This window comes from Hippichthys cyanospilos, chromosome 16 (genome assembly GCF_059441005.1).
Source record: "Hippichthys cyanospilos isolate Australia breed blue-spotted pipefish chromosome 16, RoL_Hcya_1.0, whole genome shotgun sequence".
In the NCBI taxonomy this organism is placed as follows: Eukaryota; Metazoa; Chordata; class Actinopteri; order Syngnathiformes; family Syngnathidae; genus Hippichthys; species Hippichthys cyanospilos.
The window spans coordinates 13,038,401-13,056,235 of record NC_142384.1 but is presented as its reverse complement, the minus strand read 5'-3'; the positions used below and the strand labels follow the sequence as shown (position 1 = coordinate 13,056,235).

The 17,835-nt window shown below is 38.4% G+C and overlaps 1 protein-coding gene across 1 annotated transcript in view; it reads left to right on the top strand.

Moving 5' to 3' along the window:
* Positions 1 to 17,835, top strand: part of mgat5b (alpha-1,6-mannosylglycoprotein 6-beta-N-acetylglucosaminyltransferase B) — a 47,812-nt gene that overhangs the window by 5,148 nt on the left and 24,829 nt on the right. The window contains exons 3-7 of the mRNA XM_088437830.1: positions 7,525 to 7,669; positions 11,322 to 11,431; positions 13,955 to 14,028; positions 14,838 to 15,005; positions 17,411 to 17,575. Of these exons, the coding sequence (XP_088293956.1) occupies positions 7,525 to 7,669; positions 11,322 to 11,431; positions 13,955 to 14,028; positions 14,838 to 15,005; positions 17,411 to 17,575 (662 nt within the window). The remainder of the gene's footprint in view (positions 1 to 7,524; positions 7,670 to 11,321; positions 11,432 to 13,954; positions 14,029 to 14,837; positions 15,006 to 17,410; positions 17,576 to 17,835) is intronic.

Sequence of the window (17,835 nt, the reverse complement as noted above, 5' to 3'; positions counted from 1 at the left end):
TGGGGAAAAAAGCTGCAAAATAGTTCAACCTTTGTATCATTAGACCAGCATCCCTTCCCTATGCTGATTTTAAGATGATTTTGTAACACCAGACATGCAGTGGGTGTTTTTTTTTTTGTTTTTTTTTTCGGTTTTTTGTTACTTGTTCAAGAACAACCGAGTTTTTGGAACGTCTCTTAATGAACGACGGGAATAGAGTCTTTGTAAAAAGCCGTTCAATTGTCGCCCCCTTCATTTCTGTTTAAAAGATGAAGGTTTGTTGCACAGTCAACATTCTAATTATATTCGCAGCTTTAATAACACTGTCAAAAAAACAAACAACAAAAAAAGATCTCAGGGGTATTATGCAGTCACAGTCACACCTGCTGATGTGACTGCAAGGAGTTCCCATATTGTAATCGTTATATTTATAAATAGCCTATACATGTTGCGTTTTATCATAGCAACATTACGAGCTAAATATGTCAAGTGAGACTGCCTTTATGATATATCATGCTAAGAAAATAGTGTCTTTTTATTGTATTTTTTAAATAAAAAACAAGCAGCAAATTTGTTAAGTGGAATCCTGAAAAGTCTATTTTTTTTTAATTAAAATAATTATGAATAAAAAAAATGCTGCCTTTATTATATTTTTAAATAAAACAAACCTTGCTCTTTAACGTCACTATTAGTTTCCAATTGAATGGCAAATGTTAAGCATGGCGGTTGGTAGCTCCAAAATGTAACTCCAAATTTCCTTTAAGTTATTTGTTTATTTCTACCTCACCTTTTGAAAAGAAAAAAAAAAATCAATTGAGTAGAGTTTATAGGCCACAATGATGGAATATGTTGTGAAATGATTTATTGTGGTCTTATTTTTATTATTATTATTTTTTTTATTTCTAGCATTTCAACAGGGGTGTTTAGACCTGTTTTGATTACACAATTGCGCTTAGAAATCTTATTTAGTTTCCGAGCCAGCTGGGATTGGCTCCAGTGCCCCCGTAAGCCTTAACATAATGAACGCCATTTCAAATGTATTGATAAATGGATTTCATGAGAGAGCAAAACTTTGTAAACACCTCTCTGAGTATGATACATCCATAAATGTCTCATGGTTGGATGAGAGCTGTGCTCAATGTTAAAATGTACGTGTTTCCTTTAATACCTTCTCTTGAAGGTACAAGCCACTAATGATGTGAAAAAGAAGAAGGGTGGCTCAGGGATACATTTTCTACCAGAGTGGGAAGCATTAAAGACAGAGACGTTTGAGGCGAGCTATCTGAAAGGTTCCAGGCTCCAGAGGTGCACGGGCACTTTCTAATAAGCGCTTTGAAGACCACCTTCAATATGTCCTTTTAACCTGAGCGGCTTCATGCAGCATTACCTCAAAGGCTTAGGATACTTATCCTGGACAAAGTACGCTAAATGGTTAGCATGTTAATGTCACGCTCGTTCTTCAGCAACCTTGTCTTGCTAGCGTACGACTAAGACATGGAGAAAATGGCGCATGGAGAGAGAAGTTGAAAAAAAAGAAAGGGAAAAGATGTCCTTTGACATTTGTCGGCGATACACCATTTTATTATGATTTTTCCGTCGTTTTTTTCATCTACTCTTTCTTGGGGCCCAATTGGATTAATGTTTGAAATTGTTTTGGTCCTGTGATTCAGAACTTCACACAGTGATGGAGCTTACAGTCAGTTTGTGACTAAGAAATGCATGCCAATCAGAATCCAACTGAATTCGAGCTGAGATTTTTTTGGACATATATACATTTTCAGGTTTCTCCAACGTACCCTCCTCACTGTCTCTCTTTGCAATATTCAGCAGCCAAAAGGGGAAAATTGTAATCAAGTGTGTGAAAATAAGGGATTAGACCACAGGTGACAAACTCAAGGCCCGAGGGCCAGATCCGGCCCGCCACATCATTTCATGTGACCGTCGAAATGCGGATTTGCCTGCAAGTTTCTGGCTAAGACACTAAACTTGCAAGTTTTCTTCAACTTTTAAACTTTTTTGGGGAAAAAAAAACCAGCAACCATTTTTTGTTGTCAGGGGTTGCTTTTTTGTATTTATGATGTTCTTCTTTTTCTTCTTCTTCTTCTTCTTCTTCTTCTTCTTCTTCTTCTTCTTCTTCTTATTATTATTATTATTATTATTATTATTATTATTATTATTATTATTATAACTGCAGTACTCATAAGATGGTAATACTTTGTCTTTTCTTTGCAAATAGTCAAAACACAATCTGCATGATGCCCTCTTTTGTTTATTGTCATGTTCTTTGAATATTTGTCAGTTGGATGTCTCACTATTTTTACACCTGACTTAGCAATGCACACGCCAGCGGTGTATTCACAATCCGGATCAGGCTTTGCAATTCCAAATATCATTCCCAACTGCGCCGTAGCACAAGCCGAAACTCGTTTTGTTGCTTTGTGGCGTCACTTGTCACATGGTGCCTTTTCCAACCAGAGACCAATTTTGGCTTCTAATGACTTGGGCTGCAGGTCTGAGAACGCTAAGTGTTAGTTCAAATTCGTGCCCACACACTGTTGTAAGTTGTGCCACTTGTTTAAATTGAGGGCTGAGTGTCTCAGTGGGAAATGAACAACTTAATTGCAATGGTTTCTGTAAATTAGCTGCAGAATACTGTTATTTGCAAAGTGTGAAGAACAAATGAATGCATTTCATGTTTTCAGCTATTAGAAATGATAACTTCATCGATTGGATAATTTTACGTCAGCACTGACTGATCCTGACCGCATGAGCCATTGCGCAAATGTTGTTCGGGTGAGCTGAAAGTGGGTCAGGAAGTTTCAGTCCTGGTGAAGGTAACATTTAAAATTCTTGTATGTATTTTGAATGCATGCAAAACTTTTTTTTGCCATGGAAATAGGAAGTATGTTTATGCAAATGATCGTCACACTGTCCTGGTTTGGCACAATGAGAGCGCTGAAAGCATGAAAGAGAATGAAACGCATAATAACTCCTATCCTCATTGTTTGCCGCGACACTGCAGTGAAATGAGTTGTGTTTTAATAGCCTCCAGTTTTATCAGCTGAGCTTTGTGTCTGGTCTTTTTTTAATATAATGAATCTCACTGCAACCACCAAGTGACAATATGATTTTAATTCCGGCGTGGATTGTAATATCATACAACAAAGCAATAGTGCCAATTTAGACAGACAACACAAGCTTTTGAATGAAGCTATTTAAATAGTAGAGCCTGTGTCCATTTTCTGGCTGTCAGACGGAATAAGGGGATGAAGTTCCACAGAGGATCACGGATACTCATTCTCTGTTTTGATAGCTTCTCCATCCGGCACCCCTCGATCTCAATCTGCCTCTGTAATTAATCTTCAAATTAAGATTGAAAGCACAGGATGATGTTTAGTCTGTGTTTATATGTTAGGTTAATTAGATGTCCGTAATTGGTCGATAGTGCATCTCATGTACCAAGAGAACATACATGGAAAATAACCTTTACAGTTTACTTGATAAACTTGCAAGGAACATCTAAAAATGTTAAATGAACACCTCTCTGACAGTGCTGCAATGGCATACAGCAAACTCCTCATACATAGTCCCTTATTCATTCCGTTTAGTTTGAATTTCTGGGTGTAATTGCACTGACAGCCACAAGATGGCAATACACATTTTCACAGAACGTCAATTTGGAAAAAAAAAAGTAATCCAGTGTTTCTCAGCATTTTATCATGGATGTATATTTTCCATCAAAACCTTTTCAGTCAGTTATCTGCAAATCAAAGCTGAGCATTTTTTGGATGAACAAAAACAGACTTAAAATACAGTGCTGACATGAACGTCAGAACTATATTTGGAGTGATCTCTTTAAAAGGATTAATATTACAGCCGAACAAAATGAACTAAGCAATAAAATGTACCCGTTTGTATCCATCTCAGAGGGCGGCCATTTTGCCACTTGCTATTGATTATAAATGACATCACAGTTGCTCAGTGCTCAAGGAAAGTCTAATCAAGAATCACCGGTTTATGAGTTTGGTCGTGTGACATCCACAAGCTGAGCTGTGATTGGTTGTTTCCTGATCCCTGAGCAACAGTAATGTCATTTTCAGTCAACAGCGAGGAAAAAAATGGCCCCTCCTAAATTGGACAAAAATGAGGGTATTTCTTTGCTTAATTCATATTACACAAACATATATTCAATCACAATGCAAAATATTATAACTTAGAACATTATATTGTTAAAAAGATTTTGGGTAGACTTCCTCTTTAACAAACTCGCATCTTGTTCCAATTCATTATCTCTTAATGCGAAAAGACAACTGTTACACTTAAGATTCAAGATGCAACTCTGTCATTCTACTTTTTACACTTCCACAAAGTGGTGACTGTAAGTTAATTTTATGTATTACATTAAAGTGCAGAAAATGTTGTTAATGGGGTAAAAAAGAGGTTTGTTTACTTTGGTGGTGCACTGTAACACTGTTTATACAGTACTGTATTTTTGTCTTACACAATGCTCCTGCGCTCTCTTCTACTGTGTTGTATTATTTGCAAAGTGTGTTTGAAGACCTTAAAAACAAATAAGTGTCATTGACGCTATAAAAAAGCATTCCTAAGGAGCACTTAAATAGGTTATTTGTATATTGCAGAATTCCTTTATTGCCTTGTGTTATGGAACATAAACCCTGCAAAGAAGGGGGTTCACTTTATGACTTTTGTCAATATAGAATATTTTGAAATTGTAATCTTTGTATTTGGCAAGCGGTCAGAATCTTGCGTCCGAACGCTTCTTTTGGCAGGTATCCAGATTTTGCTTTCACCTATTACTGTAAGTTACCGTACCTTGGGAGCCTGCTGATCTCAGAGAACTAAGCCTGCAGTGCAAATAGCGCTCTAATATAGAAAGTTGTTCAATATTGATGATGCTGTGACACTGCTGGAATAGAGTCGTTAGAGGAGATTAGCTGCTGCTATTTAAGCTCTTTATTAACCGGAAGATGAGGAATCACGCAGCGGAGGCTCTTCACTGGCACAAACATCCAAACTCACAGTGTATTTTGGTAAAGGAACACAATGTTTCCCAGGAGAAAGGAGGGACGATTGAACGGTGGCCTAATGAACACTTGATTGCGAACGTACACTATATAAGTCCCAATTCTAAAAATGGAATGTGTAGGAAGGGTTTTTGGTCCCTGGTAATGGTGATTTATGAGAAATATTACTGCGAAGAATTGTGAGCGCTTCCCACATCTTAGCCCAGAGGCTTTTAGATTTACTGCAGCGCTGCAGCTCAGAGACCAACTTATAGCAAATATCTGGAATCCTTCTCAAGGATCCCCAGTCTCGTATTTAAAGTCGGAGCCACTATGCCCAGGAATAATTGTGCACTGCATGGTGCAGGGTACTGGAAGCAAGTCACAATCAGTACATTGTTAGCTAGTACCGTGTATTTGACTCTACCATGCAGCCCTTGAGTCCTATTTAACATTGCGTCTCTTTCTTTTACTGTTTGCTGCATTTTTTTTCTACTCAAGCAAAATGTTGTACTGCTGCTACAAAGCTGTCTGAACGGGAATTTATCCTTCTATGGAAGTGAAAAGCTTGAATTATGTAAAGGAGGCTTCCTGTTGGCCTATTTGACTGCATATATTCCAGAAAAGACTGAAGGTGTGAGTAAAAGGGGAAGAGAATATTTACAGTTTCTCTAAACACTGTTTGCTCCTGCAACTTTTACACCGAAGTGAGCATTTCTTCATTTTTTTTTTTTTTTTTATCCGTCTCGGCACTGTACACAAAGACACTGTTTTGTGTCGATGTAATGCAGCTCCTCTCCAGGAGACCTTTACAAAATTTCATGCAGTTTAAAAGTGTATTACAAATGAACAGTGAAAGGTTGGGCTTTTTATGGGTGACCCCGACCTTGAAGTGAAGATTGCATGTATTGGTGAGTGACCCGAATTAGTGAATTCTCAATTAGCCTTGGGTAAAGCTCAGAACTATTTTACAATACTACTTTTAGTGTTTTTTTCTGGCCATTGTTAATTGATATAATTAGTCTGTTCTTAATCTTACCAAACAATTTCTGAGAAAATGCTAAACCAGAGTATTTTTTTCATTTTTTGTTATTGTGGCAGGTGGACTGTTATACAAAAACAAAAATGTTGCTTCATTTGTTTATTTTAACAGATGGCTATTTAGCTGCATTTAAGACTAGCCTCAAGTGACGGCTTCAAACTTTAGTGTCGACCATCAAGGGGACACTGCTGATGTCTTTTATCAATTGCAATATTATTGGACATTAACATTAACATAAAATATGTTTGATCCTGTCCATCACAGACCTGCTCAAATGCTGGTGTTCTGGAATTTATTTTGGCAAAGATTTTTCGTATTGCTCTTTGCATAAGCGTCTTTATTTTTGTTGTTAGCCGTGGTTGTAGTCGCAGCTGAGTGCTTCGCATTTATGTGGTAAGCTAAACTTGAGCTGCTTCTGTGGTATGCACGCTCCTATTTAATTCATATTATTTATTAATATCCCTTTTCTTTTATCAAAGTTGCCATCATTAACTATTGGTCGGACTGGCAACTCTCAAATAATCTTCCATTTTCACGCCTTCCTCCTTCTCCTAAACTCCTCCCACTTACAACAGGAGCCTATTAGGTTATGCCAAACACAGTGACAGCCAGTCATTGTGCACTTCAGTTTCAGCAGAAGAAGCAGGAAAAACAATAACAACAAAAACAGATCTAATCATCATATGGAAAGAATAAAGTTTAAGATAAAAAAGAGACATTAAAATGATTAAAAAACGCTTTAACTATGTCTGTAATTAATTAACCACCCCTAATTTTAATCTCATTTAATCTACTATAGTAATGCATGAAAATTTCTCATTATTTCTAGTGGGACACACTGTAGATAATTTGTAATTTTGTAGCTGCAGTAATGCTCGCTTGACTACAGATGCGACTGTTTGTTAATTAGCGCTCAGAGCTTAGCGTTATCAAACAAAAGTGTGAGGATCTGACCTCAACACATCACAACGCAGGCTTTTGACATTACGGTCTGCTGCTGTAGGCCAATAAATTGACAAGGTGTTTGCTAACAACATTAGACCACCACTCGGGTCATTAATTATTTGAGTGGGGCAAGAAAGCAAAACCAATACTGTCAGAATAAATTGCTGATTCTGCCTTTTCACCCTCTGTTAGAACACTGGCTCCCAGTGAGCTGTTGATTTAGTAATGAAGGACATTGGGGATTGTGGGGGTGGGGATGGGGGGGGGCACTGTAATACATACAAAAAAAGTAGCTACAGTTTTTTTTTTTCAGCTGCAGCGATGATAGAAAGTAATTTCATTAAAATCAATAGCGTGCATTTTATTTTGTTGATCTTGCTTCTTTCAAACTATTACTCGACTTTCAAAGGGAGACAGACTAAAATATCATCAAACATAAAATTCTTACACCGCTCTTTTCCACTCACTCTTCGATCTGTTTTTCCATTGATTTGTATTCTTATTTTGCTATCTGTCTTTTTTCTTCTTTTTTAGTGTTTGCTGGTCACGAGTCTCGCGGCGTGCTCAGGAAAATCAGTGACATGCTGGAAGTCATTCTAAAGCGGATGGACACTCTGTCTAGACTGGGTAACAGCAGTGAAACTCACAAGTTGGATGAGCTTGCCTCCGTCCTTGACAGGTACACTGAGCATGCCAACTGTTTCTGTCTCTGCTGTGTAAGTGTTGTACTTTTCTCGTGAGAGCAACTATTTTTGCTCTCTTGGCAGCTTTTAAGAGGCTTTACAGCAGCCATTGGTGATTCCATGGAAAAGTCAACACATTTTGTAAGGCTAGATCATTCAAAGGTTAAAACAGGTTTAAATTCAATAATTGCAAAATCTTATGAGAAATAGAGCATTGGTAAATTCTTCCAATTATTGCCGAGTTGTGCTGATCTAGTTTTTAATATCGGTCAGTCAATCCTGTGAGTAGATCTGCTTTGTTTTCCAATAACACGTCCACAATTTTACAATGACTAAGTCTTTTGTACGTGAGTTCAGACAAGAATTGTACTTTTTGGGGCTTTTTTAAGATAATTTTAAGAATATGTGCCTTGTTTCGATAAAGGGCAGGATACATGGAATGTAATCATTAGGGATGGAAAGAGCTTTTTTGTTTTGTTTTTTTGCAATGAGTACACTTGAGAATGCGCTGCTTGTTAATTCCCTGCACTGCTAATGCTCTGCATGACAGTAAAACACACTGCCAAATGTTGTGAGTAGGCCAGCCGATTTCTAAATAAACCTAAGCAAATCACACATGAACAAAAACACCATGGTTTAATTTTATTTTGAAGTTGTTTGCCAGAAGATTGTCCTGAACAAACTTGACTTTACTTTGTTTGTACTGCACAAACTCAAACTTTTGCTCACAGAATGAGTCAGAAAGTTGTCTGAATTCAGAGACGTCCCAATATAAACAACACAAAGTTGTTTGAAATCACATTTGATCAGCAATTCAAGACACTTAAGAAAAAAAACGGCAAAAAAAAACTTCTTATACATTAACTATTGACAGTGTTTATTGCAGCATCTAGCATAAATATGACACTAGCTAGCAGCACACAATTGCTCCATATCAGCTGGCGAGAGCATTTAAATTATTTTTCAAAAACATTTCAGGAGATATTCAATAGATGTTAATTTTGGTGTAGTCCGCTCAATAAAAAGAAAGCATTTTGAAAACTTGTAATTTGATACTAGCCAGTATTGTGTGTTACAAATTTTGCAAAATTCTCATCTCGTTCTCTTGGACTCGATCTTGTGAGACATCTCGTCCCTTTCGATTTGTGTCTCATCCCATGCCTAGTAATAATTTTGAATATTGAGAAACCATACGGATCATTGCACTAGGAACATTTTTCCTTTTGATACATTTCGTTTTGCTACTTTCATGCATCATTTAATTTCCATCCAAGTGATTAATCAAGACCTTTACATCAAATAGAAAATAACTTCAGCTCTGTATAATTGGTGGCTTATGTTTATAAATTGAGGTGAACACAAGGTAGTCAAAGACAACAATAAAAGCGATGATATTTAACAAAGTGCTGGAGCTGCCAGCCCAGATTTGAGTGTAGTTGCCACAGCAACAGACCTCTCATACTTGAATCTACTCTTGGGTTGGAGTAAAGGAGGCTGCCGCTTTTTTACGTACCGGCCAATTCTTTCATCTCCACCCTGGTAATTAGTAGATTTTTCGGTCGATTTTTCATTTTTTTAATTTCTCCCACCAATCGGCTCTTTTTGAGAGTACACAGTACTAATATGCAGCGGATATTGGTGATTCAAATGACCTGAAATGACTCAAGAGCACGCAGGAAAGCATTTAATGAATTCCAAATTCTGTCTGTCACACAGAAACATTAGTGTGGCTCAGCGATTGGCCTCATTATATTCATAAGTATCTTTTTATGAGTGTGAAGCTACATCTCCTGAAGTTCCAACGCAATTACAGACCGTCGTGCATTCGCTGCGTTTCTCATGTAAAAGGATTACTGTACCTAAATGTTTTCATTTTTCATTCAGTTTACTTGAGGATACCATACACAAACTAGACAAACCATTCTGTACAAATGGTTTTTGGATTACATTCAATTTCAAACATTTAATTGGGCATTTATAGACCAAATGGTAAATGTTAGAGTGGAATAGGCCAGCGATTTTGTGGTTCTAATTTTCATAATGATTATAAAATGCCAAACTCCATTTAATCTGACGAAGCTGGTTAATAATCGGCGACCCCGGAGACACAGCTGTTGCGCCGCCGCATTATCGCTCTCGCTCCGAGTGTGCGTCTGTGTGTTATTGTCCCTACCTGTGTGACTGCATGAATGATTTTCATTTTTGCTAATCTGTTGATCAAAAAACTAAGTACTGTGTTTTCCAACCACGTCTTCCTGGAATAGTGAGGAAAAATAAAATGTTGCCGATTGGAGTTTAGTTATGCTTATGAGCTCAGCGCCCACAGAACCCAACAGAACCACCATTTCTGACTTTGAAGAGATTTTCAGAGGGGAGCGAGGCAAGAGAGCTCATTAAATTGAACTCTTAAAAAGGATAGGACCCATGTTTGATCAATGTATTGCTTGATGTAAGTATTGTGTGAAAATGTGAGGCTAGCACAGAACAGAAGGGTCCACAGGTGTAATCGACTGAAAAACGTTACTCAAATGTTCCTGTAATCAAGAAAAGGTGGGTAGATAGAAAGTAGTTTCTAAAATGCCAAATAAAATGTAGAAAAAAATGTTTCAAAGGGAAGTCAGTTCAAATGTTTTTACAATAATATGTCCTCAACGGGTGGGTTTTCCTCCTTTATTCATATTCCACAAGTATAATTTGAGTTTAAATGCCATGTTTTAACTATTGGAGGCCATTATCTTGTAAAGAACATTTAGATAGACTTTTTTTTAGTTGCTTCATGTTCTAATTCATTTGCTCTTAATTTGAAAAGAAAATGGTACTGTTGTTGTCACTGCATTACATTTTTTTTTTAATTAGATATGCCGATACTTTCAGAAAATCTTTTAAAATTCCATGCCCCCTGAAGTGCCCCGTGAAGTACAAATGAGTGGATTTTGCTACTAAAGTCATATTCCACAAATGCAATTACAACTGGAATACCATGTTTACTATTGTGGGTGCAGAGAGCATATTATTAAAGGATTTTTTTTTTTTTTTTTTTACTTCCTCTATACTTACAAATATACTAGCAAAAATGAAAATATTCACTTGTTACTCCTTTTGAAATTACCCACTACCTACACTTTATTACTTTGAATTTTATGAATCACTCAAGTGGATTACATTTGATTACACATTGTGTGTCTGGTGGAAAATGTTTGTGGTATTTATTAATATTTTAGCAGTCCCACTCTTTCACAAGTTAAAAATGTAAGAGCACATTTTACATCATCCGGCCAAGATTCACAAAAGCCAGTTCTTCTTTGTGGAATTTACTGTGATAATGAAAAAGTCATTTCCTAATTAAAACGCCTGACAAATTGTTTTTAAAGTATTATTAATTCCAGAATTATGCGTGTCTTTTGATATGCCCGCTTTAATATTGCAAATACACTCATCTGTGCGCGTGTATGCATCTTCAGATCTGTTTCCCAGTCCTGAAAGAAAAAAATAACCAAACTAATGCATTGTGTTTAGCACAATGAAAATTTCGAAACCTTTCATTTATAATGGTGAAAATAATAAAGAGGAAGCCGAGTGTAGATAGAGGAGAGTTTGTTTTGCTCTGAATTCACTACGGAATATTGTATGTGTGTGTGTGTGTGTCAGAATTCAACCGCTAGGTCTGGTGGAGCGGATCCAGGCCATAGCCCAAAACATGTCGGACATGGCAGGGAGGGTGGAGCAGATTCTACAACGCAGCATTGCCAGCAAAAGAGGTCAGATTGAAATCCGAGCATGCTCACACAAACACACACACACCTGTCCTACTCTCTCACACCTCGAGAATGTCAAATAAAGTTGTAGCCCTCCAGAAGAATCCCACCCGTTCCTCTCAAATCTTTGCAGGTTGAAAAACTTATTTTCCTCTTTCCCCACACAAGTCAAACTGTCAAATCTGAATGTTCTTGAATGCACAATTTATGAGTAACTCGCACTTGCGGCTTGAGCTCACAAAACATGACAGGCATTATTCACGACACATTGCCCTTTCAAATAGCGAAGCCGTCATTTATGTCATAACTGCGAGCACTCAGGTGATCCTCACACCATTCTCCGGTGTTACAAGACTGAAGCGCGATTTTTAAATCATGATGATGAATGACCCTGAAGCTAATGCGATGTGGCTCTGTCGTGGTTTTCATGAGCTGTCACTTTAAATTTCTGCATCGGACACAAAGCGAAACCACCTTTTTTATTCGCGCCGCTCTTTGTGACGACGATCCAACACGCTGTCTCGTGAATGCGTCTAACGGCATTTAAATGAGTTTGATCCAAGTGCAGTGTTACAGGAAGTTTCTTTTTAAGTCATGTTATCATGCTAATAAGACTTTGTGACTGATGGAGTTCCGTATGAGGAAGAAGCTGCAACCTCTCCCCTAATTGGGCTCTCTAGTGCTACGGCTTGGAGGAGAAGGATGGATGAAGATGGAAGGAGGTGCCCAGAGATAGAGACGAAATGAATTCAGTTAGAAGGGAAACAGGAGGGAAAGAAAAAAAGAGGACGCTGCGAAGGCGGCTAAGGGATAATAAAGGCTGACATGGTCATTAAGCACATGAGCCATGTAAGGCCAATAACTTGCATGAGCTCGTATTACCTAATTTGTCTTTGTTTGAAAAGAAAAGGTAATACATGCGCTGGTCGTAATATTAGGTACACCTAGCTCAGGGGTCTGTAACCCATAGCTCCAGAAGCATTTGTAGCTCTTTTGTCATTCTGCTGTGGCGCTCTGTGGCTTAAAATGATGAGCACTTCATTTAAATGGAAATTACAGTTCTTTGTTTTTAACGCAATTGCAAATATTCATGTTAAGATGCTCAATGGCTTAGATGTTAAGAGTCAGTGCTAGTTAAATGATTGGAAACATCTCCAAATTCACATTTTTTTCTAACCAATTTAAATCAACATTGAAGTCATTCGGTTATTCAAAGTGTTATTCAATCCAAAATATGTGATGGATTTTACATTCTTTCAAATAGGCATTTTCTTTTGCCTCGATGACAGCTTCGCACATCGTTCTGAAGTGGACGATGTTTTATGACTTGGTGGTTCATATCTGTGCTTTTTCAGAAATATTTTGAGCTCTTAACGCAGGTGTGTTGAAGCTTACTGTTGTTTTAATTTTTCACGGCATTCGTTCCATCACCTTGTTATAGATTGGCGATATCGAAATATATATATTGCCGTGATATCATCATGGTCATATTAAAAGTAGAATATTTGTGTTGCAAAAGCATGACTTTTTGTCCATTTCAGCCTATCACAGCATCGCAAACATCGGATGCAGCACTGAGGCAATAGGAACGCATAACATAAAAATGACCAAGTCTATTTCTTTAGCAATGCTGTTTCTGTGTTCCCACATGGTTGTGCATGTTTGTGTTTTTAATTGTCAAGTTTAATATTGTTTGTGAGTTTTTATACCATAGAGTGACTTTCTTTATAACGGAAATCTCACCACAATATCGTAAGGTTCATATTGAGATAATCTGGTAATGTCTATTGAATTATTTGACAATAGTCAGTGTGTTAGTAAACTAAACCGAGGTGGGGGGTTTTTGTTATTATATTTGAAAATCGATCAAACTTTATAGTTGACTATGTTTCGCATTAAAAAAAAATATCTAACACAGATGGTATTTTTGGTTTGTGTTTTTGGGTAGGTCCATCTTGATTCAATTTGGGTTTAATTTCACGTGAAATTACATTTTAATCGTAGTTTTTCAATGCCGTGTTCTCCTCACTTCAGTTTTTTTGTCTCCCTTTTTTTTCATGTGCAAAACAGTCAAAATGCTCGTTTGAGTATTTAAGGTTGCCAACCCATGACCATAGCCTGAGAGCAGGAAAGAGGGCAAAAAAAACCCCAAAAAACTGTAATAGCACTACGATTCATAGAAGGGACACAGAAAACTCTGCTCACTAATCCATTTCACGACTGATGTTGGACTGGCACGACATCAAAACAACACTGCAAAAGACGTGTTTCTGCTTTCTGCTTTGACTCTGAGTCCCCTTATTTTACTATGGCATTGGTATGAACTTCTGTTGGATATTCGTCTTTGTCTCTCCTCACATTCCCTTTCTTCTCTTCGCACAGTCCTTTCAGGAAATGTGTCACCGAAAGCCAAAGGAAAGAGCAAACACATAGTTAAATCCTTTGACGCCCGCTGAAATGAGGTCGAGAGAGATGTGCTTTGTGTGCCCACAAGCTCTGATAACCACCCACTTTTCTTGTCTCCAGTTAGGGAAGGAACATTCGGACAGTGTGACATTCCTAAAGACCCTCATTATCCCGACTGCCCCAGCAAGATGGATGTAAGTCTGCCTTGAGTGTCCAAAACTATTTTGCGCGCAGAGAAACACATTCCCGTCCTGTCCGTCTGGGTGCGGCGGAGATTTTGTGTAATACAAACTGTGACGAAAACTCCTCGTGAAGTTCTGGGGTGTCCAGATTGGCGCGGTTCAAGAGGCAAAAGGTACCATACAGCCTGCGGCTGGAGATATTTATTCAGATTTTCACAAACTGCTTCTTAATTATTACAATTTTAATTGCTCGACAGTGTACTTATAAAAACAAGAAAAGAACATTCCAAAACGCTATGCTGATCTGATCGGCTTAATCGTGATATTTGCCTCAATTTGTGATCGGAACAGTGATTGGTTATTTTTAAACTTGCTGATCGACTCCAAAAATTCATTTTTAATCCACAAGTCAGAACATTTGTAAATATTGAAAAAAAAAAAAAACAGGTGTTTCCATCTTTTGACTGGAGTTGGGACATGTAAAATGTGTTGTAATAAATGGAACAAATTAAGGTGAATCAAAGTATGACTGTAAGACTCAGTAAACGATATGAAAGGTAAATAGTGTAATGATTAATTTCAAAAATGATTTTGTAATATTTTGTCTGTTGCCAGAATTGTGTTTTGCAATACTACCTTGATCCTCTAGGCGTGCTCATGAGCATTTTGGCCCACTCAACAAGGCTGTGTAATTTTAATATAATGCCTGTGCCAGATGTTTTTCTTACATTCACCTGTACACGTGTACTTTAAGTTATTCATTTCAGGTATAACCCAGCCAATTTCCTAATGCAATTTCAAATGCGTTGCGTGTGTTCCAGTGGATGCGCGCCCGTTGGACCTCTGACCCGTGCTACGCTTTTTATGGAGTAGACGGCTCGGACTGCTCCTTTCTCATCTACCTGAGTGAGGTGGAGTGGTTCTGCCCCCCGTTGGCCTGGAGAAACCAGACCGTTACACCCACCTTGAAACCTCCGCCCCGAAAACAAGTATGAAACAAAGCACCCGAGTACAGGGATCAAATTTATTACCCCTGCAAAGATCTTTGTCTCGAAAAGCATAAGCAATAGGGAGCAGCGCTGCCAACGCGAGAGCTGTCGGGAGCAAATATTTCAAAATGACAAGCAGAATTAAGTGGAGCGGAATACTGAACACCAAGCTGCTCCCTTACCTTTGGACGTTTTGAGCTTGTGCCCGTTCCCGCGGCGTGCTTTTAACTTATTGAGGTCAAGCGAAGCATTTATCACTTCTTAAATCAATCCATAGCTTTAATTTATGATCGATAACATCCTGACAAGCTGAATATGCGCTACGCCGTCTTTCCAGAGAGAACTCGCTGTCTTTACCCTCATTTTAGCTCCAGTCTCCCTTGTACCAAGTGATGCATTTCAAGTGTAATGATTGCTAAAGGTCTAGCTCCCTGTTTAGCCTCTCCTCTTGCATGAAGGTTCGTCCCCAGAGTATTGTGTCGCCTCCGCGCTGAATTCTGATGTGGAGTCAGTCTGCTGCCCTCCCTTTCGCACACTACTGTATTTGCCGGCTGAACTCACTACGATGCGTCTCTTGGGTACTCTGCATGTGCATACGCGATACACAAGTTGTGCTTCAGTCACCGTCATTGAATTGTGATGCGCGGGGTATTTATTTATTGAGGGGCTCTTGGGTATATGTGCGAGACAGTGAAACAGTGAGTACTTTTTTTCTAATGGGATTTTGCACAAAAGCTGTTTTAAAAATGATCCCTCAAAGACGGTGCCTTCTCAAATAGTGGGGCACCAGGGGACGATGGCCCTGGGGGGGGGGGGGGCTTTGCTTTTGCGCTGCGTAGTGTAACTCTGCATCTAAGGCACCAGGTAATGCGGTTGCGCTCTCATTGTCAGTCTGCGCGGGAGATTGAGTGGCGTCAACAACATTTTTTGTATAGCAAATGAATTATTAATGTGATTTAGAAAAAGTCAGCACAATGATTTCTGCCACTTTTTTCAGGGTAAACAGTTTAAGACATTGGGGTTAACAGAGGGGTTCCAGATCCATTGACATTTATTGTTATTTATTCTTTTTTTTCAGTGTCAAATGGTTCAGCTGATCAAAAATGTTTCTAGTTTGAATAAGGATTGACATACATACATTTTTTTTTGCTTGGATAAACTGCAACCAGTACAAACCCTGTTAAAAGTAGTAAACATTTTGCTGAAATATTATTTAATTATTGATTTTTTTTTTGTTAAAATATACAATTCTAAGGTATACGTACACAATTTTCATTTGCAAATGAATAATAATTGCCAAGCACTGCTCTAAGATTAACATGCTCCGTTTTTCTTCACACTCACTCCAATGTATTATTGTTTAGTTTGCATTGGTGTGTACCTGTCTTGCATCATGCTGACAGCCGCTCCCAACAGTGGCCTACTAGGGTAAACAGGCTGCAACTGGCAGTCCGCTACAAACACAGGAATGAGGCATAAAAAAAATAAATAAATAAAAAACTATTGCAAAGCATAGAAGCTAACACAAAAAAGAATGGAATCATCAAATATACAAAAACACATCAATATTAAAATAGCTGCAAACAAAAATTGCTGGAATTCTAAGGATTTGTAAAATTTCAGTTCTATAAACAATCTATTATCAAAAATATTTATAGATTAATTACATGATCAGTTAATCGTCAACTAATCAATTAATCTTGTTTAGACATCGCCGTAGTTTCTATCTGCAGAATTGTTAGCCAGTAAATTTCTGGTTCAGGTGAAATTTCGTAAACATTCCAAATGAACTGATGGAAGGCTACCGTTGAAATCTTGTTTCATTTTCATTTTGAATAAAAACTGAAAGAGAAAATAACGTATGTAACGTGTTCCTGCACAGGGCATGCACAAAGTTCAAAGTTTTTGCCTTTTAACCAACTAACGGAGGTCAAAATCGTACCCTTTGCGCTTTTGCTCGTTAAGATGATTTTGAGCAGGTGTCACAAATGTTGTGGCCAGTAAAATTTTGCTGCTTATACACTTGCCTCTAAACTTGTGATTTATACACCCGCTGGTCATGGCCTCTCTTCCACTGAGGAAGAGGAGTACAGTATATAATACGGGCAGACTTTACGAGGATGAGCCTGTAATAAATCAGAAATCCAGTTCGAAAGGTCTGACCCACTAGTAGCTGCAAAAAGATATAGCTGTCTTTCCGTGCTTAATATAGTCTTAAAATTGTCTTCAATCAAGCACTTACACTTGTATTAAAAGAAAATGAGCTCAATTCCATTTGCAGGATTTTGCATCCGAGCCATTATCCTCGCTGCCGTTCCAATGACGATAATGGCTCGCAATTAGCTCGAAGAAATGAAATGTCGGCCAAATCACTTGCGACACTAACAATGGCTCGTGTCCCCCAGGCTGTTTTCCGCTTTGACACCGGCGCTCTGCTGGAGCAGGTGGGCGCCGGGAAGGAGTCTCTGAACTTCATGAAGAGACGCATACGCAGGCTGGCGGCGCGGTGGGCGTCTGCGGCTCGACGGCTGGATGACAAGCTGCGCGGGCACTGGAGGGACGAGAAGCGGGTGAGTGTGGAGAACTTGCGCACGTACGTAGGAATCGGCACACAAACGCTTCCCTGAGCAGATGACGTGAGACGTTTAGTGCCGCATTTGGTTTCAGTCAAGTGTCTTAATCCCGTTGAAATCCACGCTGAGACACGTCCGACCACATGAATGATATACTTGGATGAAAACAGCTGTAAGAATAAAGTTTCTTTTTGTTCATTTCATCCAGGGAATTACAATTCATCCAATTACAGACTGGAGTCTGAATAGTAGATTAG